This window comes from Triturus cristatus, chromosome 8 (assembly GCF_964204655.1).
Source record: "Triturus cristatus chromosome 8, aTriCri1.1, whole genome shotgun sequence".
Classification (NCBI taxonomy): Eukaryota; Metazoa; Chordata; class Amphibia; order Caudata; family Salamandridae; genus Triturus; species Triturus cristatus.
Genome location: NC_140591.1, coordinates 933,982,258 through 934,006,933, shown reverse-complemented (window position 1 = coordinate 934,006,933; position 24,676 = coordinate 933,982,258). Strand labels below are relative to the sequence as shown.

Here is a 24,676-nt window from a genome sequence, read left to right as displayed (position 1 = left end):
TGGTTAAAATCTTAATATGTGTACTATTGTTAAAATAATGTTTTACTTGTTTTTTTATGGCTGTCATTAAGCCGAATAAAGATTTTTGACTGACTGACTGATTGGCTTATGGGACCATATATGATAATGAATAAAATCCTCTCTGCCAGTACATTAAAAGGATACTGATATAACATATCTCGGCCTTCCTCTATATGGTCACAGAATTCCTTGGCGACTTCGAATGTCATTATAATTTATATCAGGATGTATTGTAGCCCATATTTCATGCACAGTTCTCTGTATCATAAGACATATTCATTGCAATGGCTTAAAATTAAGTCTGGGCGAAATTTAAATTAAGTCAGAGTAATTAAAATAATTTCCGGAATGGTGTGTTAAGCTTGTTACGTCATATCACACCACTACTTCCCTTCACGTAAATATGTGTAATTTATGTTAAACAATTACTGCAAATGCGCTAATCACGGTAAAGATTTGCAGTGAACATATGGAACACCGGATGTGCAATACTTTGGGGTTTTCTACACTTTCTTTAGAGTGATATGTATTATTGCTTCAACATTTGCTCTATGGTCGCATTTTGTGCTAAAATACAGTAATTGATAACCTTTGTAACTGCAAGATACTACATTGCATAGCTTCATAAAAACTAATCCTGGGAGAAATTTCTGTTATGCCAGAGTAATAGGAGTAATTCCTGTAATTTTGTGCTACTCATGTAAAATTGAAAATTACTCGATGATGCCAGCTGGTGTAATTTAGAGTAATGTGGGCAAAAATGTATAGTACAAGAGCACAGGAACAGAGTGCAAGTCTGCGATGCGAGTGAGCATTTTGTGCTAAGAAAATAGTGCTAAATGCTGGGATATGCTCCTCACATAATTTTGAGTAATCTTATCTAATATTGCTGTAATACATTTTCTGTAATTATGCTACAATAAATGACGTGGGTTCTCAACATTATTTAAGAAATTTTGGGTAAAATCCTACCATGTTGCAATAGCATTTTGTTATGGAACAGATGATCCTTTGAATTTTTGATTGGTTGCACCTTTTATATGGCCTACTTAGTTTACACTGAGGAAGGACATGTAGGGGAGTTTTTAATATTTCATCCTCATTCATTTTAAATAGGATATCCTGAATTGTCATTGCTAGGTTAAATGTATACTTAACAGAAATCTGCTTATTTTAATTTGGCGAATACGAGTAGGATTGTTATAAAATAATACGGCAATTATGTTAGAGTTTTTATTGTTATTTATCCTTTTAGCAAACATTGCAGTTACCATTTTATTTGTCTTTATTTTATGTACAGTTCATGTTGCGTGTTTTTGGTTTAAAAAATAAATGTTTAAAATGTATCCGTCATTTCCTGGTGTTCTTGAGTGTGGTATTCGTTAATGAAAGAGGATTTGGTGTTCCACTAACTATCCCTGTAATGTCTCATGAGAATTGATCATTATCTGAAATACATCTCACTCAAAATCTGCTTAGTGGGTTGTGTAGTGGTTTTCTTACAGGTTTTCAATCTCTATTTGGCACATTGATTGAGCCTTACTGGCAGGGCGTCTAGAAAACCAAACTTTGGGACCAGTTTATAATTTGGCCGGTGTGCCGTCCTATGTCAGAGCGACGGAGTAAATTACTCCGTTGCTGTGGCATAGGGCCCGAAGACAAAATTTTGAAATGTCTGTCGTGCTGGTAGACATTCCAAGCATTGATAGAAACTGCCAACAAGGTGGTTTCTGTCATTGTATTGTAACTTGACAGAGTCATACAGCAAAGTTACAAAAAAAATTATTTAAAAAACAAACCCCAAAGCAGGATTTTGTTTTTGAAAATAAAAAAAATGCACCCTTCCTATGGTGACTGGCAGTGAAAATGAACCTGTATGTTTGCCAGCTAAATTAGGTAGGTGGACATACAAGTCAACCTACGATGGCTGTCAGAGGGCTGTAACCAAATAAGAGATGTAGTCTCTGCTATTGTTATACCATAGGTCCACCCACATTTAAACTGGGTGGGCGGACCATTATGTTGGCGGAACGGGTACTACATTGCAGTTGTAATGGAGTACCCTTTCTGCCAAGATATAAATCGGCCCCTCTGTGTCCTAGAGTAATCTAGAAACTGTGTCATTTGGTACAGACAGCAGTGCATGCATTTTGTAGATTCTTGAGTAATTTTGGATGGCACTTTCAAGTAACCAAGTATTACATTTAGCGGAGATATCTGTTGATTTCCTATAGTTGTTGGTATTAGAGGCTCTTAAATCATAAAATATTATTCCCCATTTTGATTTATGATGTTTGAATGTCATGTTTATTGAAATTGTTTGTTGAAATTGGTGCAAACTCCTGTTCCTAAAAGGGTACATTTCAGGGAACCAATCACACAACATCTCCTTGCTAGGGATGTCCCGAGCAAGGGGGTGGGATAAGATAATATTTATTGTAAAGGCACATGCTGCATATCCCTTTGAAATATTTTACTCATGGGGTGGAGAGTGATACTGTATATCACATTACTGGGAATTTTCCTAACTTCAGAAATGCACCATTGCCACTTATTTTTGAACCCTATTGAGACTTAGAAATATTGTTACGATACCAGGAATACCAAGCATGGTTTGATGGTCAATCACCCCATGTCGTGCAAAACAGCAGATTGGGTCCCTTGTGTATTGAATTCGCAACCTGGCCCATATCGGCTGTATGAACACATAACTTGAGATACAAATCTGACACTTGTAGAAGTACAATAGTTACTAACGCATACCATGGCTATTTATAAGCAACTTCAACAGTGTGTCTTACAAATGACTGCTGCGGGAGCAGTTGCTCCTGGATCCCCACTACATGTGCATTGCACAGTGCAGGCAATCAGTCCACAGGCTATTAATGCTACCATGGGTAAACCCACAAGACAAGAAGAAATTCCAATCGGGATTGCTCTGAAGACCAACCAGCTGAAAGCAGTCTGTACTCAAACAACACCAAAGATAGGATTAGAATTTTGACTTGATCTGTACCACCTGTGGAAGAGTGTTACACTTGGAGAATGGCATTGGCAAATATTTATTCTACTACACATGGCACACCATCATTGGAAGGGTTACCAGAGGTGTTAAAATATGCACAGAATAACGATGGAGCTGCACCTGCTCTTGATTTAGGAATGAAGTTGATGGGTAATTTTGAGGCGGTCTCCTCAAATATTTTGAGTAATGTTCATGACGAATGTGCAGTTCTGGCAGTACACTGTGGTTGTCAGCAGTTACGCTTCAGGATAGTGAACAGGAACTTCCAAATATTATTTCAGAAGTTTACACCTCTGTGGGCCATAAGACCTTGTTTTCATTGGCTGTTAAAACACATCTCAAAGCAAAAAATGAGAGTGAGGGTTTTGACTACGAGACTGAGAAAAAGTAGAAAGTGCAACTAAAAACAAGGGTGGGATCTCCCTAAAACCAAGAATACAGCAGGCGTGGATATAATTTGAGGAACCATGACAAAATCAAAAAGCCAGATCAATATCAGTATCCTGATAGCCATTCTTTCCGTTCTTTGCAATACTTTGGAGACAGTGAAAGGAAAGAAAGAAGTGGGCAGACTGAGTATCGCTGAGAGGACAAATATATCAAAAAGTGAATTAGGATGCAAGCTGAAGTTATTGTAATAAAAGAAGACTCACTTTAAGAAAAAGAAAGTGGCTTGTCTAGCAAAATGAAAAATACAAACACTTCTGCGGAACGCGACTTGGGTGTTAGCGCTTCTGGACAGCTGAGCAGAAGTGGTGATAGTTCGCCATACTTGTAGAGACAATCTGGAGGTGACTCAAAGTAAAGGATACATAAAGGTTGGGAAGCCAGATAAAAACCTAAACTCCCCAGACAGAATTCATAGTGCAGTAATACAGATTGAGGGGGGCATATTGAGCAACAAAATGCTATAGTCAGGGTTCATTTATCGGATGCCTTTGACATCATTCATTCAGGAGAATGGCCTCCGGTGTTTTTAAGAGATGCACCTTGAGGTGAGGGGATGGTAATTCAAGTATTTTCCACCTGAGTACATTAAGAACTCGGAAAAGTATGCATGTGTGTGGGCTCTGAAACCGGTTCATGCATGTAAAAAAGACGAGCAGGGTGGAACAAGGGATCTTTTCCACATGTGATGCCCTTATGGAGTGAGTAGTAGGTGCAGACCCAGTATTTTTTAAGCCAGAATCTATTAAGTTATAAAAGCTATTTAAGAATAGCTACAATATCATGGTGTATTAGTTCCCTTCAGCTCCACAATAAAGACTCATCTTTTTAAAGCATTAAAGACTGATAACTGATGTGGAATAGTTTTGGGTTATATAAATTTAAATACACATACATGCACACATGCTGTACAAAATGCTAACACTACTGGAGTAATGACAAATCTAGTTAGAAAATAGTATAAAACATCTCTGGACATATATTATGGTTTCCTTATCCAACATATAGCAAATGAATTTCAGTATCTAACCACTTTTTAATTTGGAGGTTTTCAAAATGCATCTACAAAATTGCAATTTGAGCATAAAAATAGCCCTGACCTTTTTGCAGCAAAAATCATAGAGATGTTACAAGAAGATCCTTAAGTGCTATCATATATTGATGATATCTAATATATGTAAGTCACCCCTACAGCAGGCCTTTGAGCTCTTAGGCCGGGTGCAATATATTTTATGTGAGGACATAACTGCATGAGCAGGTATGCCCCTGTGATGTCTAGTTCTATATTAGATATTTCAAGTGATTAGGGAAGACATTTTAAAAGCATATGCTGGACACAGGTGAAAATGAGATCCCCAGCTATAGGATGGCTTCACTGAAAATAGGAATGTGTGGTATCAAACAACTTGTATTAATAAACTTACCATGATGCCAGTGTTGGTTTTAATAATACATGCACCCAGAGGGTACCTTAGAGGTGCCCCCTAAATACCTACTAGCTACTGGTGTGCTAACTGACTGTTTGTCACCATTCTGCCACCAAATACAAGTTTCTGACCCCCAAGAGTAAGGGCCTTTGCTCTCAGGAGGTCAGAAACAAAGCCTCCCACAGGATGACCTGAAGATTAGCATTCCAAGGCAGGGGAGCTTCATGGAGCCCACCACCTTTGGTATGCAAATCTGGCTTTTCTTACAGGAGTGGAAGCTGGCCTCCTGTGCCTTGAGCCCTTTGGCACCTGGACAGGTGGGAACATTAACTATGCCGGAGGCTTGTTGCACTGCTCGGCTAGGCACACCTCTAGGTTAGCCAGCTGGAAGTGAACACAACTTTAGAAATTCCACAATGCTGTGTGTATTGGAATTAGGAAGTCTGGGACAGGGTGATGACCACTCCCAAAAGGAAGTGGTTATCTGGGGGTGTAGTGACCCCAGGGTATATAGCCCATTGACTACTGCCCCTCACAACCCTTGATGCCCTAAAGTTGAGTGTTTAGGGAACCCCAGAGACCAGATCTTCAGATAACATTGGACACAAAAGAAGGAGTGGAAGAAGAAGACTGCTGTCCCGAGAACCGAAGAGCATGACATAACAATTGATGGACATAATGCAGAACAATGACATACATTCACCCCACTACAGGGATCTGGGCCTAAATTGATAATTATTTTGCTCACCATGCCATTCCAGTTTGAACCCAGCCATATGCACATCAGTCTTGAGCCTGTGCCCAAACTGCCAGGCCAGGTCCTCCCTGGACTGGAAACAAGCATCCTAGGACCGGTTTGGGGTTTCACCCCTCATCAGCCAGGATAGCTTGACTCCAGTGGCATGGAGAGCATCAATTCACACACATCTCTACACCATCATTTAAACCCTATTCCCATGTCTTGCAGCCAGTGCACCATCTATACACCTCTTAACCTTGAGTAAGGAGAGTGCCACCCATTTGTAGCGTATTCTCCTACACCTTTTCAGCTGGGATTTAGCCCCAGAATGCACTGCTTCATTATGAGTACTCTCAGATTCCCCACCACACCTCAAAGAGAGGAAACCACTCGATGCTAATATTCTGTGATATAGGGAACAATCATTTTAAATGAAGGAATACAGCACTATGCATTTAATGCATCCTATTTAAGTTGCTTTCAAGTCTAATGCATCATATGGGATTTTTTCAGATTCCCAAAAAGATACTTGCAAAAATTTAATTTTTTCCAATATCAATAACTTGTAAATAACATGCAATATCCCACTCATACAACGTTTGGGAAACTTTTATTGATGTTCCTCGTGAACATTAATGCACCAGCAACAGTGAAGCAAGGATAAGGTTGATGTTATTGTACAAGTGGAGTGGTACTTGAGAACCCTTCCCATCAATTACAACATAATCAGTGCCATCCAAGTGTTCTCTGCATCAGTTACTAGGCCTGCTTCCAGAGACCTGCATCTGCACTAAGGACAGTAGCTCAAATGCATAACAAAATATTAGCTATTCCTTGATATCAATGTTATACCCAGCTATTCCCCACCATCATTTCTGCCTACAAACGATATGATCTAAGCAACAGGGACTCATAAAAAAATGCATTTTGTTAAACTATCTTTATCATGGGCCCGCACTGCCCACCACTCCCACCTTGAAAGTTTATTTTTTCTTGTTAATTTTTAAAAGCTCGAATTTCAGGTGTCACAAGAACTCTGGAAACCTTCTCCAAAGTCCACTTGCAGGCAAATTATCAGCATTTTAAAACCCAAAATAAGATCGACATGTGTATCATACGTCGCAAGTGTTTGGCACCATCCGACATGATAGCAGGCATTGGAAACCAACATACATTTATCACTGGTACGACTTGTGTCAAATAATGTAAGTGAGAAACAGTTTACCAGTGTTGCAAACAAATTGCACTCCCATGCAGATGCCTTATGACTCAGTAGCTTCAGACTAAGTGAATATTACAAGGGAAAACGTAAACAGGCCAGTTGATTGCTTCGAAAACTGTGTGAGCTGACAATAAACTCTCTCCAGTACACCACAGATATTTCATCATTGAAGTAGTATATCCCTCACAGTACAGTACCTAGACATGTTTGAGCCATCAATGAAAATGTCCTGTCACAGCTTTCTTACAGAGACAAACATCAAGCACATACAATATTCTCAGAATTCATCTAAAACAATTCAAAACCGAACATATTTGCTTTTTAGGTACAATATAATAGCCGCCACACATAAAATGATCAATTATTTTAGGTCTTAGTGTACTGCTGTTAGCAAATTTAGCAGGTTTCAAATGATACAATGTACTCACTTAATGTAGTAGGGAACCTTGTTTGGTGAGATCGCCCTCTCCCAGGGACCCTGGACAGAAGCTGTAAACGGAAAAGAAAGGCAGACACTGAGGTCAAGTTCAAAGGAAACCGGAAAGACAACATTAATCTTTGGAATTACAATTTTACACTCGACCGGGCTGATACGGGCCTGTTTGCTCAGTTGCCCATGAAGGCAGGAAGGATTAACCTGCTGTTCGGAAGATCCTGTCCTAATCTGAGCGAAATTGAACTCATTCAGGCGCAAAGATAAATGCAAAACCCTCCTCCACCTCGGACGCTAAAGAAGAGATGAAAGGAGCGCACAGGCGGCAGATCTGTCTCCTGGTACCTTTGGCATATGCTGCCTTCCTCCCGGCAATCATGGCGCTCCAACCTCCACGCCTGATGTCAGTGGTCTGAGCAGCTTTATTGGCAAAAAAAAGTGTCTCTGGCAGTGCAAAGGATATCCAGGAGGAGCTTTATGGGACTGTTGACTTCTCAAACGTGTATAACAATTTCATTTTGAAAACTTGCCTGTCATCATACCTTTACTTTTAACAATTACTTATGGTAGTAAGTTAACAGTACAGTCAAGGAAAATATCAGAGACACTGGGTTACGGCCATGGACTTTAATTGACCAAAATGCTAATGGTAGTGTCAAGTCAAAAGATACTTTATTCGACAAATCAATGCCATAAAAGTGAACATATAGGAGGAGACATTTCATCAATAGAAAGACATTGCATTACAAATGACAATTAAAATTTAAAGTTTTGTAAACCAGAAGATAAAGTTAAAATTATTGGATAGAGCAGAGGGTTTCATATAAAGTGCATAGTGCCAAATTCATATTACTATATGCAGGAAGCAAGTTAAAATTCCTAACTGGGGCAGATGATAACGTTTAAAATATCGAATACTAACTGGTGGAGTACAAAATACTACATTCACATTATCATAAACAATTGGACAAATATTAAATTTAAGAAGTTAATTTTAGTACTCACAGAATAGCAGACACTACAATTTAAAATTGTGTTATAATGTGCTTATTCTCAATGCACTCTCCCTACTCTGGTTCTCTGCCTGCCTGCTCAGCCTTTGATGAGGTCTGATAGAATGTTGAGGGTGGTTTGGATTCTAGTGTGGATCAGTTGGTGAGAAGGGGCTGAGCAGGGAGGACGCTGCTCCTGGTGGGGCATTAATAAGGAACACAACATCTTCCTGTAACTTGTAACTGGTGAATTGACTTGAAGAATAAATCATCATTCGTTTATACAAGACCATGCTTGCGCCCATTTACTTCATTTTAACACTGGCGACGATTTAAAGAACCTGCGTGTTGTTTCAATGGAGTTTGGACTGGTGAAACTTAAGAGCCTACCTTGGATGAATTTGGAACTGAAGAAGCGCATTAAAGGAAAAAAAAAAAGAAGTAATCTTGCACTCCACAAGCCCCACCAGTGACCAAAAGACCGGTCAGCCCTATCGTGGACGTGCCAGATGGTGGACTTGGGTGAGTGCTTGCCCAAAAGACTAGATTGTCTGTGGTTTTGGACATTTCTGACTATCTGGGAACGGTCAGCTCTAGCCTGGGCCTGCCGATTTCTGATGTTAAGCCTGCTCCTGTACTGGGGTATTTGGAGTTTGCCCTGTAGGAAAAGCTGTGGGGATTTTACACTGGCAGCGTGTGTTTTTGTATCCTGCACACCAAAGAGGACTGTTGTGGTGTTGGGTGCAATCTCTATCAACCGTTGCTGTGGAGAGACTGACTATCTTTATTGCGAGCTTATCTACTGACACTCTTTTGTCGGGGGCATAGGTCGAGCCCCAAGGAGTGTTTGCCTGAACTTTGTGCTCGCATGGAGCATTGGTGCGGGGCAGCTGTGGGAGTACATTAACGATTTAAGATGGCGGTGGTAACGTTTGTATTTGTTTGCCAGTCTCTGCATGAGGTTTAAACGCTTACCGGCATTCTGTGGGAAGCGCGTGGTTCTCTTTGGAAGTGGGTTTCCACGAACTGAGCCTTCCTGCAAGTTTCTCTCCGATGCGCGTCATAGCGGGACGCGTATTGGCAACGCGGATGTTTCCTTAGCAACCTCAGCGTTGTTGTCATCCTACGGCGTTACGTAGTTCAACGTGGGAGCTCGCCGGACGTTGCCCTGGTAACCACTGTACTGCGTGGAGACGCTTTTCAAGCTTTCATTGTGCTGGGAGCCATCCGAGGCCGACGTCAATCACCGTGCCGCCATTTTAGGATTTTGCTGTTTCAAGCATGCTTTGCTTTCGTGCTTCCAACCACGTCTTTCACGTTTTGCCAACCACGTTTTTTTGTGTGTTTTGGTTGCCGGAATAAAGTGTGAACAAAACCAGATGGAATTGGGGGACAACGCTGTACAATTGTGCCGCAATATGGAAAAGACATTGGAGGAACTGGCTTCAAGGCTTTGTCGAGCAAACAGAGACACATTGAAGTTTTCTTTTCGTCTTTGCTTGCCAAGAAGTGGACTTTTAACTGTAGCAAGCATCTGTTTTTCTGAGGCATTGTGGGACAGAGGAGGCCCTCGGGTGAGAAGTCGCTCACTGGTCACTCTTGTAATAATTTACTATTGCATGTCGTTTTTTTTATTGCTGTGATTGCTTTCCATGCCTATGTAGCTGTATTTTGTTGTGGCCAGTTTTTTTTGGGTTCTTAAATTTCCCATTATGTTTTTAGTCTTTAGTTACCCATGAAATATTTATGGGTGTATTTTGAGTTCATTTATGGTGGTTTGGCCAGTATGTTTTGGGTTCAAGGACATACTGGATTTTGCTTAGGGTTTATGGATACCCTAAATGGTCATGGGTTATAAATACCCATAGTGTTTTGCGAGTGTGTTTTAGGGTTAAGGGATACCCTAAATTTGTCATGGGTTATGGTTACCCATAGTTATTGCGAGGTTGTTTTGAGGTTATAGTAGCCTTGCAATTTGTCTTGGGTTATGAATACCCGTGGAGTTTGCGTGAGTGTTGGGGTTAGGAAATGCCCTAGTTTGGCTTGAGTCTTGAAGTAAGTCTGGTCTTGCTTAGTTTTAGTCTTAGATCTGCCTTAGGGGTAGATCTGTCTTGCCATAGTTGGTGCAGTTTAGGGTTGTAGATCCCTGTTCTACCGCAGTCTTATGCCTTAGTATGAGGCACAGTGGGTACGTTGTGGGGGTAGTGTTGTGTACCCATAGTTGTAGTACGAGTTTTCTAGTTAGCCTTGCAATGTTTTTTTTTATGATCATTATCAGGGGGAAGGATGGTGTTTAATGTTTTGGATGCATCCTTCTTTTCTACTAAATGTTTGTGATATTATCTTCATGCATTTTATGGTATATGATCATTATAGCTGGGGGGGGTGATGTTTAATTAGTTGTTATTAATGCATCCTCCTATGCTGAGTGTGTGTTGTATCACCATAACACATTTTTGATTGTTATCAATTATTATAAGGGGGGAGATGTGTTATAATGTGCTTATTCTCAATGCACTCTCCCTACTCTGGTTCTCTGCCTGCCTGCTCAGCCTTTGATGAGGTCTGATAGAATGTTGAGGGTGGTTTGGATTCTAGTGTGGATCAGTTGGTGAGAAGGGGCTGAGCAGGGAGGACGCTGCTCCTGGTGGGGCATTAATAAGGAACACAACATCTTCCTGTAACTTGTAACTGGTGAATTGACTTGAAGAATAAATCATCATTCGTTTATACAAGACCATGCTTGCGCCCATTTACTTCATTTTAACACATTACTAAATAGAACAGGGGGTATCCAGTGACGTGCAAAATGCTGTAATATAAAGTGCAACGTGCTAAATGTACAATTTAAATAACAGTAAACATTCAAGTAATCATGATTACATAAACAAAAAAGATGATTTGATAGTAATTGTTAAAATTACAACTTTTTTCTACATCTAATGGCTCCTGATAAAAAACTTGCAACCCCAAAACAGACCATAGGTGAAGATAGCATTTGGAGGTATAGCAAAGCGGGCCTAACTTGAAGAAAATGGCAATCTTTAAGAAGGGGTAGTATAAATCTTTTACGCAACTGAGCATAAAAATCACAGAAAAAGAAAAAATGTAAGGTATCTTGTGCTGAAAAAAGGACAAGGTTTACGAGTACCTTGTTTCGGAAAACCTTGTGGGACAGCTAAAAACCAAGGGATCAAGTGTAATCGAAATCTTGTTAACAGAAAATGATGAAAAACATTATTTACAATCAGTAAATATGCTTGAACATGATTATGCAAAGGTAATGTGATATATCTTCTAACCGTTGGTTTTATTAGCTCCTTTTCCTCCCTAAGGCCCTGCTGCTTCTCCAAAAACTGTGATTTAATGGCTCTAATTTTTAGATTTCCTTATTGGTTTCGGCCTGTTATATAAATCTGGGCAACCTAGCCATTTAGTCAGGTCCATTATATACTTCAGCTATGGAATATCCAAGGCTCTATCCAAGGCTATACAATCCATGATTACCAATTGGTTTAGTTTTGTGCTGGGGCTAGCCCAAATCTGGGCCAACGTAGCAAAGGGGCTATCGCTATCTCATCCTCAATATACCCCACTCCAGTCTCTTCATGTAAAATAAACGCCGGGGTGGTGGAAGGTACCGCCACAAATTTACGTAAAAACTTATCTTCGGCTCTCTGAATCTCTTTACCTTCCTTATAGCCCCAAATATCACAACCATAGGACGCCATGGGGATACACTTTTCTTTATAAATTTACATTTTCAACAGGGCGTGTAAAGGTTTGGTTCCTACCTTCTTTGCAAATGCCAATGGTAGTGGAAGTGACCACATGCACTGTGACCTGTAATATGTGCAGGAATAATAAAGTAACGCAAAACGTTGCTTACGGAGGCACACATTCAGACATTAAATATAACAGTGCTGCTGCCAATTCAGGAATGCAACCAGCACAAACCTATGGTCATCCATCACTTGCCCGAGACCCGTGCAACACCACCTGATAAGAGTCACAAATGTGAAATGACTGCCCAACAGGAAAAGGCACAACTATGATTGGAAGGTTCACTCAGGTACGGTCATCAGGAACCGCACCAAATGATGCAGCAGTGAGATTTCAATCGTACTCATGGAATAGATACAAGAGAGGTAGCACCAGGGTAAACTTCCCTCATCGCATAAAATTGACATAAACCAGGCAGTACTAGTGCAAACCTTTATGCCTGGGCTAGGCTAGGCAGTCTGAGGATAACTTCAAATTCCATAATCAGGAGAAAATGGTATCTCTTCAAGGTTCCAGATGACAACCATTTGGATGAGAAACAATATAAGCATTGTTTGGTGCTGTCGTTAGTATGTTGCTCAATACCACTACAGCCACTTGTGTTCGAATACAAAATGCATTGATTGGATTATTGTGCCAACCTATCAGTCTCTAAACGTCAGCATCAGAATGTGCCATTTAGGTACACACTTCAATGTCAGGCTTTCTATACCCAAGTCAGGCACACATTTCTATTCCAATTAGTGTGACATCTTACAACTGCCAGTCTACCCTTGCAAAAATGATATCTGGAGACTCATGCGAATGAATGCAGGAAATCTTCCAACAGGTCAGGATCTTCCAAGTGTTCGTAAGCCTCCACAAGAATAGTTCCAGATTCACATGGCTTATCATTTTCTATCAAATATGAAGCACATCACCCCTCTTTTACCTTCAACATCCTACTTGTTTTGCATTCTTCATTTCCCAAATACATTTTCAGTCATAATATATATGAAAATTAATTTGGAAGGGAGTGGCCTATGGAAAGGAAAAAATGCACAGATCCCCCCCTCCTCTGTCATTTTTTTATCCAAACAAGAATTTTGGATTCATAGTTTTGGTACATGATGTTGGCTAATATAATTATAGGACAATCTCAAGAGGACCGTCATGGCATGTTGCTGATTGGTAACTATCCAAATTAATGTAAATACCTGCCTAGTACACTGACATGCCTTTATATGCTGCAGTTTTAGGCAAGCAATACAATTGGCGTAGCATACGAAAGCAATGTACCCAAGATCATACAGTTTGGGCAAGCCAGGATTTAAACCATTAGCTTTATTTCAAGGCAACAACGTTGCCATCAAATGTATCTGCCCTTCAAAATATACCTCTTGCACAAATGTGCTAGTGAACAGAACTGCCAAAATCCCTTTAATTAATATTGTTTTTGTCAATTTACTCTTTAATTAAGGAATGCAGTTTACTTAAAAATAATAAACATTCATATGTATAATACTGAAGACTATTTCCTGTTGTATCCGTGAAAGCACATTGTATAATGACAGCCTTTCTGACTGCAATACTGATAAAACAGAAGATGAAAACAAAATTCTTGGGTGACTTATGTTAAGCATTACATAAAACAAAATACAGCTGACTTGTAAAAAACCTGCAGGTCAACCAAACAGGAGCGTACAAAATAATTGTAAACCATTTAATCACTCTGGAATGAGCTGAACTCAAACTTCTAAAACCCAGAAATAATACCCTTTTCAGCCCCACTAAAACAGTAGCATGTCAGAGAGTAAAGAATGTACCCCTTTTCATAACTGCCAAGTAACATAATTCATGTCAAACACTTAACTAGTACTGTTTTTAGTCAGTCATATATAAATGTTGAAATGTAAACTACAAGTCTCAAAGTCAAATCATATGTTAGCTAAAGAGTCAAGAATTGTTTAAGGTGTCAGGCAAGGCAAGAGACATTTTGGCACTTGGATGTTTTCCAGGTGCATATTGCTATAGTACAGGTCAACAACCCTCTAGTCAGATATCCTTCACTAGTTGTAGATTGAATTTATGGTGAACTGAAGGTATTTCCCAAAAAACACAAATTATTTTTTACAAGAGAGAAATAACTTGTTTACCTTGGAATTATTTATATAGCAGAATGCAGATCACAGTCTCAAGCCATCCCCTTCAGAGGCACCCCAGATTGACTGTTGTTGTGGCTACACATGCTTTTCTCCAGCACAAAGGGAATCCCTACCACTGGGTCCCTAGCTCATTGACAATGAAAGCAAAATACATACTTGTAGTTATTGGCCTATCAACGCCGCCTCAGAGAATTCTGGTGTAGTTGCTCTCCTCTGGACTTCAGGGAGAGGAGATTCTGGAGATCATGGTGTCTGTCTTTTTTAAAATTCTAGATTGGACATAGGAGACTATGCAGTATTTCCAGACTGCTGCTCTTGTTGCCTCCAGCTCCATCAGAATCCAGGCTCCCACTGTAGTACAGGTGGGTAGTGCCTTTTTCTTGGCCCACCACACACAGGCATCTCATTTTGCTTAGCTTTGATCTCATCCCTCCAACCCTTTCTCATATGGGTACAGATATCAGCAATCTAACCTATTCTGTCAGTAGGCATTCTAAGCCTGTATAAATTAGATCCTGTAACCATTCAGCTGAGCCTTTTAGAAATGCACTAAGGCCAGGTACAGTGGATGACAGGCATTTACCATTCCAAGTCTTTCTTTATGAATGTTCTCGTAGTGAAGAGTTGGATAAAAATGACTAAACTTTGGTGAAAAGAGATGTGGCAAAATAATTGAAGGTCTCAGCCCCCGCTAAGGTAATGGAGGGCAGAAATGTGTTATACTGCGAAATCAGAGGCAACTTAACTATATATCAAGCAAATGCCCCATGAAACATTCGAAAATATGGAGTAAATGTTGGGCATACTAGGGGTAGGACATTGGGATTGTCTGATGAGGGACGGAGGGGAACTGTTGAATATGGGAAGCAGTCAATTGTATTTTGGGGGTCCTATGCTAGGGCCTGCAATGTGTTTGCATTACTTGTGCCTGTACCAAACTGTAATAAAGTGTTGCTATAGATACAAATACAAACCTTTCTTTACCCTGCACCTTCAGTAGTTAAATAAAGGCCACGTTATGATTCTAAATGGGTGTAGATTACTCTGGAATCTAAACAAAGCATTTTGTGAGACTTGTTTGCTTACTGTTCTTGGTGATGTCCAGTGCCCTCTGAGCCAGGTGTCTAAAAGGCATTACAGCAATGCAAGGGTAGCCTCTATCAACCCCCAATTAATGTCTATGCCTTTAGGAAGTTAAAAGTTGTGTATCAGTATAGGTGGGATATCCACTTTTAGGGACTGGTGGCCAGTGGAGCATGTTTCTATTCAATAGTGGCGATGTTCAGTGTTTAAAGTGCCAACCTGTGCCATATTAGGCGAAATCCCACCCTCTAGAGACCCTGTGATGAGGACTTTGCTCGCTAATGAGTGTTGCAGGAACATCCACCTTCTGGCCTAATATGTAATCCACATTCATCCCTTGGTGATTGGTGCTCTTGGTACATAGACAACATTGACAGCCTTGTGGAGTAGGCAACACAGAGCCAAAATCTCCCTCAGGTGGAGTATGCAATGCCTCCCGCCCATAGATCCTCTGTACATACTCTGATATCGGCCTAGATGTACTGATGACAGTCCTAAGATAGAACTGCCCTCGTGAGGACTTCCCTGTTGTCTTTGGACATTGCAGACACACAGGCAGTCTTCAAAGAGGATGAGAATGGGGTTGTATCCTGAGTGTGAGGCTTTTCTAGAATTGTTTGCGCCACATACTGCTATCAGGTGTCAAATCAGACCAAGAGCTATTAAGGTAGCGAGTATGAAGAGAAAGATTAACGAAAGGGGACAGAGCAAAACAAGGTGATTGAGGGCTGTGAGAATAAACAAGGCCCGTGACCCATGGGTCCAGCTCAGCCTACATTAGTTGACTCATTGTATCAGTGATGACACAAGCAGCACTTGTGTGTTGTTAATACGGTCATAAACACGTTAGGGTAATAAATAAGCCTGTGCCAGCATCAGCAATACCATCATTTTTTTGTTTAAATATCTTTATTGGTATTTTACTTATTTATCATGACTGACAATTTGAATCTATACAAGAAAAAAAACAACCTATTGGTTATGTTCTGCTGCGAATAATATAAATGCGAATCTCAGGCGCCAAATAGCATTGGCTATCACAACAGTTTAGATATAACACATTTATGCTATTCCTGAATGCTGACATGCAGATCATATTGGAGCATACGCAGGAGCACCTCTGTGTGCTATCGCCCACAGTCGAGCTACATCATGGAATACCAATTAATGTCATTGTTGTCTACTGCAACTTCCAAAAACCCATATTTGCATTACAGTCTTAACAGGAGCTTACGTGCATGCACCAGATACATCCAGTGCATAACCGGTTGGATCGCACCGGCAAGTCACTTTTTAATAGGAAGAAGACTTTAAATGATTATAAAACACACATATCGGTCACTAGTGATTTCCAACAAAGCATATTTTTCCCCAAATATCCTAAACATAACTAAAACTTAAAACATCTGAAGAAACATCTGCCACCCACTGACCTTAGTTAGCCTTAACCACACAGGACCGTACATTAATACGCATTATCAATGCACTTCCACGCATTTGTACACTCAATCAATAGTAAACCCAATACTCATAACAGGACTGAGCCATCACCGATAAGTAGTGTCCGCATGTCTGGGGACTGAGGGGGGACACATGGGGAGTTATCCGTGGCAGAGTAGGAGAAACTATATAAATCTACTTTATAGGCGCAGAGGCGTGCAGCTCCCCATTGCTGAGTAGTGGGGGCTGGGTAAGGCAGTCAGGGAGTGGCTAACAGGGTGATCAGCAACACCATCATGGTACATTAAAACTGATGAAATGAAAATTTAACATTTGTTAGGCTGCATTGAGGTTGAAAGGGCGATAAAATAGGTCTGCCATCAGCCCTTTGCATTTCAGAGGATTTTTTTCTTAGCATTGGTCTTCTAGCTACAAGGAAACAAAGGTGCATTGTGTCAGAGTGGCAGGAGAAGCCTGCTTGCAGTCAAAAGAGGCTGCCTAAATATGTGCTGCTGTTGTAGAGCTACCATTTTTCTTCTCTTTAAAAACACACTTAGGTGAACCCATATGATGCTCCTCTTCACAATTTCTCACACCTGTACTAATAAAGTGTCACGCAAATTGTCAAATGTAAGCAGCTGTAACATTACACTTAGGCACAATGAAAACATGAAAATGTCACCCATAATCATAGTAGAAGTGTGGAAGCTATGTAGTGCTGTAGGGTCACATAAACACACATTGGTATAAAATAGACTTGCTAAGTGTTACACAGCTTGGATTTGACTAACATTTCTTATTAATTGACCCCCATCACCATGAGGATGCTGTCCTAGCTGAGTAAACAAAACACAGAGGGCCTCATTTACAAGGTTTTGGCACAGGCCAGTGCCGCCAAAGAACTTGCTGCTCTGCCCTGTGTCAAAAGAAAAGGGGATGAATCTGCCGTATCTATGAGATAAAGCACACCCCTGTCCTTTTTCCCTGTGCTGGCAAACAATGAGTTGCAATGCAATAAGGCAGGAACCCTTGAGCCATGGTGTCTGCATTGTAGGGAGTGGAGGAAGGTGCATAAAAACAATCACAAGAGGTGTTTTCCTATTTCTATGTGTGCTGCAGAATGCAGTGTTCTGCGTGAAAGGTGAACATATTTACAAGGCCATAAAAAGTCACGCAAAGTGGCTTTGCAAGGCTTTGTAAGCATGCTGTGGCACATTGCACCACTGGAGTGTCAAAAAAGTGATGCTCTGGCAGTGCAAAAGTGCTGCTAGGGGCATCGTAAATGAGGTCCATTGTGCTACATGTATTCTCTCTACTCACCTCCTGGTTGTAGAAAGATTAATTCCTGACAGGGCAGTGACACATCATGGATGGTCGGACCCAAGTCTGACACTGTGGGTTGGTTATGACACCGTTCAGTGCATTTAGTCTAAGACTGAACTCTAATTGGACAGCAACTGTGTAGTCTCAGCTCCTTCAGGAACATTATTACTACATTGACCAAACCCCACAAGTGTGGTGCAGTGCAGTCATCACCAAGGCACTAGACAGTTGTGAGGAAATAACTAGGGAAGAGGGGAGAATATGCCTTATTACTAACGGTCTCTTCTATATGAGGAGTATGGCCAGTTGGACAAGTGACAAATGGCAATGCCAGGTCACAATAAGGCAAAGCCTCCAGAAAGTAATAAAGTATTTTATGTGGTCAGTAGGGACATCAGACTGACCAGCAACTGATAGTCACTGTCCCTATTGGCCTGGCCCTGCCACTAGCACTCCAAAACAAGCAATTTATGCTTGGGCCCTCACAGACGTCATGGGGCTGTTCACCCTGGCAGCAACTGACAATCACAGACAAAACCATGACTGACCCTGCTTCACAACACTGACAGTGTGCTCTCTGTGGGCTGGGTCTTCAACCTGGTTAGCAGGTTTCTTGGCCCGAGGAGACAGTTGGTCCACCCACTCACAGTAATCCTGCAACCTGAACCAGCAAAGAAAGGTAGGCTAACCAACAGGCCTTTAGTAGTCAATATTGCTCTGAGAGTGCCAGTGAAGCAACGCCACTAGATTGTAGCCTACTACTGATTCATTATCCTAAAGAAGTTACCATTTGTACACCATTTTTAAATTATTACGCATATCAATACCTACTGCCTGTGATGCTTACTGGTAATGTCAACACCTAGAACAACAAGGTGCTAAGAATCAGACAACAGTGAAAGCACTAACCCTTCCCATGGAAACCATAAAATACAGTGGACCTGGTAGGGTTAAGAAAAAAATAAAAATTAACTTACCTGCGCTGCCGGGCACCACTTCTCATCCATCCTCTTCGACCCAGCCAGGAATTAAACTCCCCTAGCTAATCACGATGCTGCTGTCACCATGACAGCAATGTTGTGATTGGTCTCTATGCCATGGATTGGCACTCAAACAGACAGTGGGAGCCTGTGCATGCTCTCCACCTAGGCTGTGCCTTACAGCCTGGTGGAAAACATGCTAAGTGTGCATGACTGTTTTGCCGGCCCAAGATGGCCAGCCAAACTGTCATGCGCACTTGGAAAGTGCTCACCCCCCCCCCCCCCCGCTCTGTGGGCAGCCTTCAGAGCCTTCTGAAAAATAAAATGAAAATAACGTTGAGTTACTATCATTTTATTTATTTGTAGGGATGACGCTCCTCCACCTTAGTGGAGGAGCCGCTGTTGCTGCTAGGGATAATAGTTGCTGGGCCTACCAAAAATAAGATCACTGCTAAAGATCTTGTCATGATTCTTTTTACAAATAAGTCAATGATGTATTGACATCTGAAACATCATGGAAACAAATACATTATGCTGCTTAGGATAGCTGAAAATGATAATTGGTCTCCTTCCCCACTGAATCGCATGAAAAAATGATTGTCTAGACAGTAACAGTCAAGGTCAATTGAGAAGCATTTAAAAATAGCTATCTTTTTAGGACCTGGTTATGAGTGGGCCAGCCTTGAGTGAGATATTTACTGCACCCAGAAAGTACTGATACCCTAGGGTGCAGTATTTAATGGGTGAGGTAAATATTCCATTCCCATGTCAAGGTGACACTTGGAAAATGAGAAATGTGGGAGAACATATGTGCTTACTGCACCTATTACCACCTATATTAGAGCTTTGCCTTTTTTTCTTTTTGTAAACTAACTGGTACATTTAAAAAGGAGTACTGCATTATTTGTGTACTGAATTTTCACAACACTATTCATGATTCCATTCCCTGTATAAACTCCTGTATGTGCAGAGATTGGGATTTAGTCCTGCACTCAGCCTTGGAGATACATCCTCAAAAACTGTCACTATTCTGAGACCCTTCATCTGATGGCTACATCTTGCTTTTAAACTTCAGGCTAAAACAAAAGTAAATTAACCCCTTCAAGCGCCAGCATCACGATTTTGATATATCTAGAAAAATAATTAGAATCTTGCCCCAGCCCTGAAATATGTTGCCCTCTGATGGCCTAAGTGAGCATTGAGGCAGTTTCTGACACTGCCCAGAGAGTTTGGGGGTTCCTCTATTTTTTTCTAAATGGGGCCAAATCAAAGCCCAGGAGGTTGTGGATTTTATAATAAAATATGAACCACGAAAAGTGTTACAAAAATTTCATAGTTAAAATATCAACAAAATATCTACTACCAAAGTATTGTAGTCCAAAATATCAACATAATATAGGTAAGTATATGAATCTAAATGTAATTGACATTATTGTAACGTAAAATAAAAGTGACTTTAATAAAAAATATATTTCATGTCTTTTACTCCTTGAAAAAAATATATCTGGGACTCTGGTAAGGGTGGTGCACATTGAGGGGGCAAGTTCCTGCAAAAACATTTTCAATAGATGATCACTCATTTGAGCAGAAACAACATGCCCTCTCCAGCATATTGTTGCCAAAGTTTATTTTGATTCCATTGAGGCCATTCTGACTAGAAGGGGCAGAACTGTCTCCTGTCACATTTGCACTTCAAAGACACTGCCTCAGCTCACACAGAAAGGACTTCAAACTAGCCTATTATGCCTGCACACATACTGCGACCAGGACAGGGAGGCTGGAAATTGCAGACACTTCTGTTCTGTAGGCGGAAGACTTCAGAGGTTTCTTCCACTTTAAAGTGGACACCAGGTATAAAAAGCGGACACTCAGACCAACTCTTCAGTACACTCCTGGATCTGTGGATACTACAAACGAAGGGGAGCCTGCTGCCAGAGGACTGCCCTGATGTTTGAGGCCAGCCCTGCTGTCTGCAAAGAAACACCATACCTGCACCCTTCATCCCAGGCTGAAGTGACTCCTGTGATGAGCTAAATGGGTACAGCAAGCTCCAGAGGTCTTCCTGCAACTGCCTAGCTGACCTGCAGCGGATAACCTGCCTATACCTGCACCTCGATCTACCTGAGCCCTGCTGGCCTCTGCTGGAGTGAGTTCCTGATCCCCAAGAGGTGCCTCCAAGATCCTGGATGCTTAGTGTGGCATCAGTTGAGCTCCTTCTTGAAGAAAAGGAGAAATCCTCAAGATTTAGACCCCGTTCTTGTCAAGATCTTGCTAATGCTAAGACTCTTTGCGCCACTGCAACCTACAGCGATGTCTGGCAAAGCAAGATCTGCACTTCACGCAACAGCCTGAACAGCTCACAGTAACTGCCAATGTGAAGCTCCAGCAATGGCTGTCCATGATGCTCGACAGAATCTTCGCGCTACAGTGAATGTCAGCGGCACCTAGCCTACTCTTCACGCTACAGGGACGGCACTCTCCCTGTTCCTTGCTGCCTTCTCCACCGCTAAAGTAACTCTTTACACTGGATTTTAGAAGGTAACTTTTTCAGCTAGACTAACCTGCTCCTTGTATTTGGCCCATGCTCCATCGCAGTTGGGCTGAACTTGTGACTTTCACCTAGTCTTGCATGACCAGATAACCACGATTGGCACTTTTTTGCTATTAGGTGCTATACTTACCTTCAGTCTTTGAAATTGCATACCTATGGTAATAGGTGCAGCACCTAATTGGAATTTTGGTGTCAAATAATTTATTACATTTTGCTCTATTTTTCTAAATTGGTGAGGGATTTTTCTTGTGCTGTGGTTTCAATTTATTGCTGTTGTGTGCTCACTACTTAGCCCACATGCCAAAAGCTTTGCGCAGCTCCACGACCCACATCAGATCCTATAGTCCACACACACTACGCAACCTAAAAGGAACGACATCTGACAACTGACAGGTGGAATGTAGCAATTAAATACGCTGACTGTCTTCACCATGGGTTTACATTTCAGTCAGTTATTAAGGCACGGAACCCCCCTGTAAATCATGCTAGTATAAAGATGTTCTCGCTAAACTGCAGATTGTTTCCTAAGCATGCCATGGAAATCGCTTTACTATTGGAGGAACTCAAACTTGATGCTCTCTTCCTGTCGGAAACGTGGCTTAATAATGAGTCCGTGCCGGTCCTCGCTCAAAATCTCCCTTCCGGCTATCTTATACAACGAGAGGACCGTAAGGAAGGCACAGAGGGGTGGGGCTTGGCAATTGTTTTTAAAGAACACTTTAATTGCAGCATCTCTCCAGATCAGGTATCAGATTGTGAGAGTTTCCTCTTCTCCATTGACTTCTCCCCAACTATTACCTTCTCTGGATTACTTATCTATCGCCCACCCGGACCCCTTGGTCAATTCTTCAATACCCTCCCGACAACCATCACTAATTTAGCGTGCTCACCCTCCAATTTCACTGTTTTTGGGGATCTCAATATTAATTTAGACAACATCTCTGATCATACCACTAATGAACTAAACCTGAGCCTCTCCGCACTCCAGCTAATGCAGAAGGTATGCAAACACACCCACATTAATTGCCACTTGCTTGACCCCGTCTTTAGCAACTGCACCTATCTCATATCAGGGGATCCTTCTCCGCTTCCCTGGTCTGACCACTTCCTAATTCCCCGGACTTGGGAAGTCCCAAACTACACCATTCCTTCCTACACTAACCTTGCGCCAGGATCGCAACTGGTCCAAGCTTCCCAGAGAACTTTGGACCACAGCCCTTGAAACCTCCAGACCCAACAGGGACCCCAACCCGATTTTAGCCAACGAGAAATTTAACTGCTGGATCCAGAACTCCCTAGATGATGTGCCCCCCATAAGACACACCCACAAAAAATGCAGAGCAAAGACGTCTCCCTGGTACTCGCCTAAATTACGGGAGCTCAAACATCATTGTAAAAGATTAGAGAGGAAATGGAGACAGACCTATGCAGTCTCTAGCAAATCCGAATATAGGGAGGCAATAAAAATCTATAAAAATTAAATTAAACGCGCCCAAGCCGCCTTCTACAAGGAAAAAATCAAGGCAGCTTTGAACTCCCCCAAGGAAATATTCCGAATTGCTAAAACCCTCTCAAAACTACCTCAGAAGCAACCAAACTCTGACGACGCTCTATCCCGGTGTAAGTGCAAAATATATACTCCACCTTTACCCCTATCCAGGCCGAACCCACTAATTGTTCAGGACCGGGAATCCAAGCCACACTGGAACTACTCCCCCCCACCCTGGAACTCGCATCCTTAGACTCCATCATGCACAGGGTAAAGTTGGGCTCCCCTTTAGACCTAGCGCCCCCACGCGCCCAGCTACCAGTCAAAGGAAACATCTTACCAACAGTTCTCGACCTGTTGAACGCCTCCATCTCCGCTGGAGTGGTCCCTCGGCATGGAAGTGTGCCATGGTAAGGGCCCTTTTAAAAAAGCCAAATCTTGATCAGAACAATCTGAGTAACAGTTCTCGACCTGTTGAACGCCTCCATCTCCGCTGGAGTGGTCCCTCGGCTTGGAAGTGTGCCATGGTAAGGGCCTTTTTAAAAAAGCCAAATCTTGATCAGAACAATCTGAGAAACTATCGCCCAATCTCCCTACTTCCTTGGGTGAGTAAGATCCTGGAAACACACATCAACTCAGTGTTGGTAGAGTTTCTAGAAACCAACAACCTACTCCATCCTTCCCAGACAGGCTTCCGTCCCCAACACGGGAACGAAACTGCCCTCCTTGCCGTAACAGAGGAGGCAAGAAGGATATTGGATCAAGGAGGCTCTGCGGCAATCATTCTGCTCGATCTCAGTGCCGCTTTTGACACTGTAAACCACGACACGCTGATCTGGAGAGTTAGGGATCTGGGTGTATCTGGCAATGCCATCGCCTGTTTACAATCCTTCCTAGGCAAACGTTCCTTCCAAGTCTTTGAAGGCGATGTTGTCTCTAAACGGATGCCCCTCAGTTGGGGTGTGCCCCAGGGCTCTTCCCTGAGCCCCACACTATTTAATATTTACATGAGTCCCTTAGCAGAGATTGTTCTTCCATTTGGCATAAAAATCATCACCTATGCTGATGACACTCAGCTTGTGGTGGCATTAAACCACCCCGAAAAAACACCTAGTAATCTTGACAGCTGTCTCAAGGAGGTTGCCAAATGGATGGAACTCTCTTGCCTAAATCTCAATGGGGACAAAACCGAGCTTATGTTTCTCGGAAACTCCCCCTCTCTTAGCTCGGAGCAACTTTGGCCGAAATGCCTTGGCCCCGCCCCAGCACCCAAAGACCAGATCAAAAGCCTTGGCACATGGCTGGACCGCTCCTTCAGCTTTAACCACCAAGCGATGAAACTCTCTGCCACCTGCTACGGACTGCTGAGGATGCCATGTAAGATCCTCCCCCTCCTCCCATTCCAAGCAAAGAAAATCATGGTGCAGGCTCTTATCCTCTCACGTTTGGATTATGGGAACGCCCTGTATCTAGGGGCCCCGCAAGCCACCATAGCCAACCTTCAAATCATCCAAAACTGTGCAGCCCGCACGCTCCTACAGATCCCCCACCAACAGTCCGCAGCCCCAGGGCTAAGG

At 41.9% G+C, this 24,676-nt stretch overlaps 1 protein-coding gene across 14 annotated transcripts in view; it reads right to left on the bottom strand.

Annotated features, from left to right (window-relative positions):
- Positions 1–24,676, bottom strand: part of DMD (dystrophin) — a 7,596,173-nt gene that overhangs the window by 849,178 nt on the left and 6,722,319 nt on the right. For all 14 annotated transcript variants that reach the window (XM_085622447.1, XM_085622454.1, XM_085622449.1 and 11 more), the window contains one exon: positions 7,310–7,370. In XM_085622447.1, the coding sequence (XP_085478573.1) occupies positions 7,310–7,370 (61 nt within the window). The remainder of the gene's footprint in view (positions 1–7,309; positions 7,371–24,676) is intronic.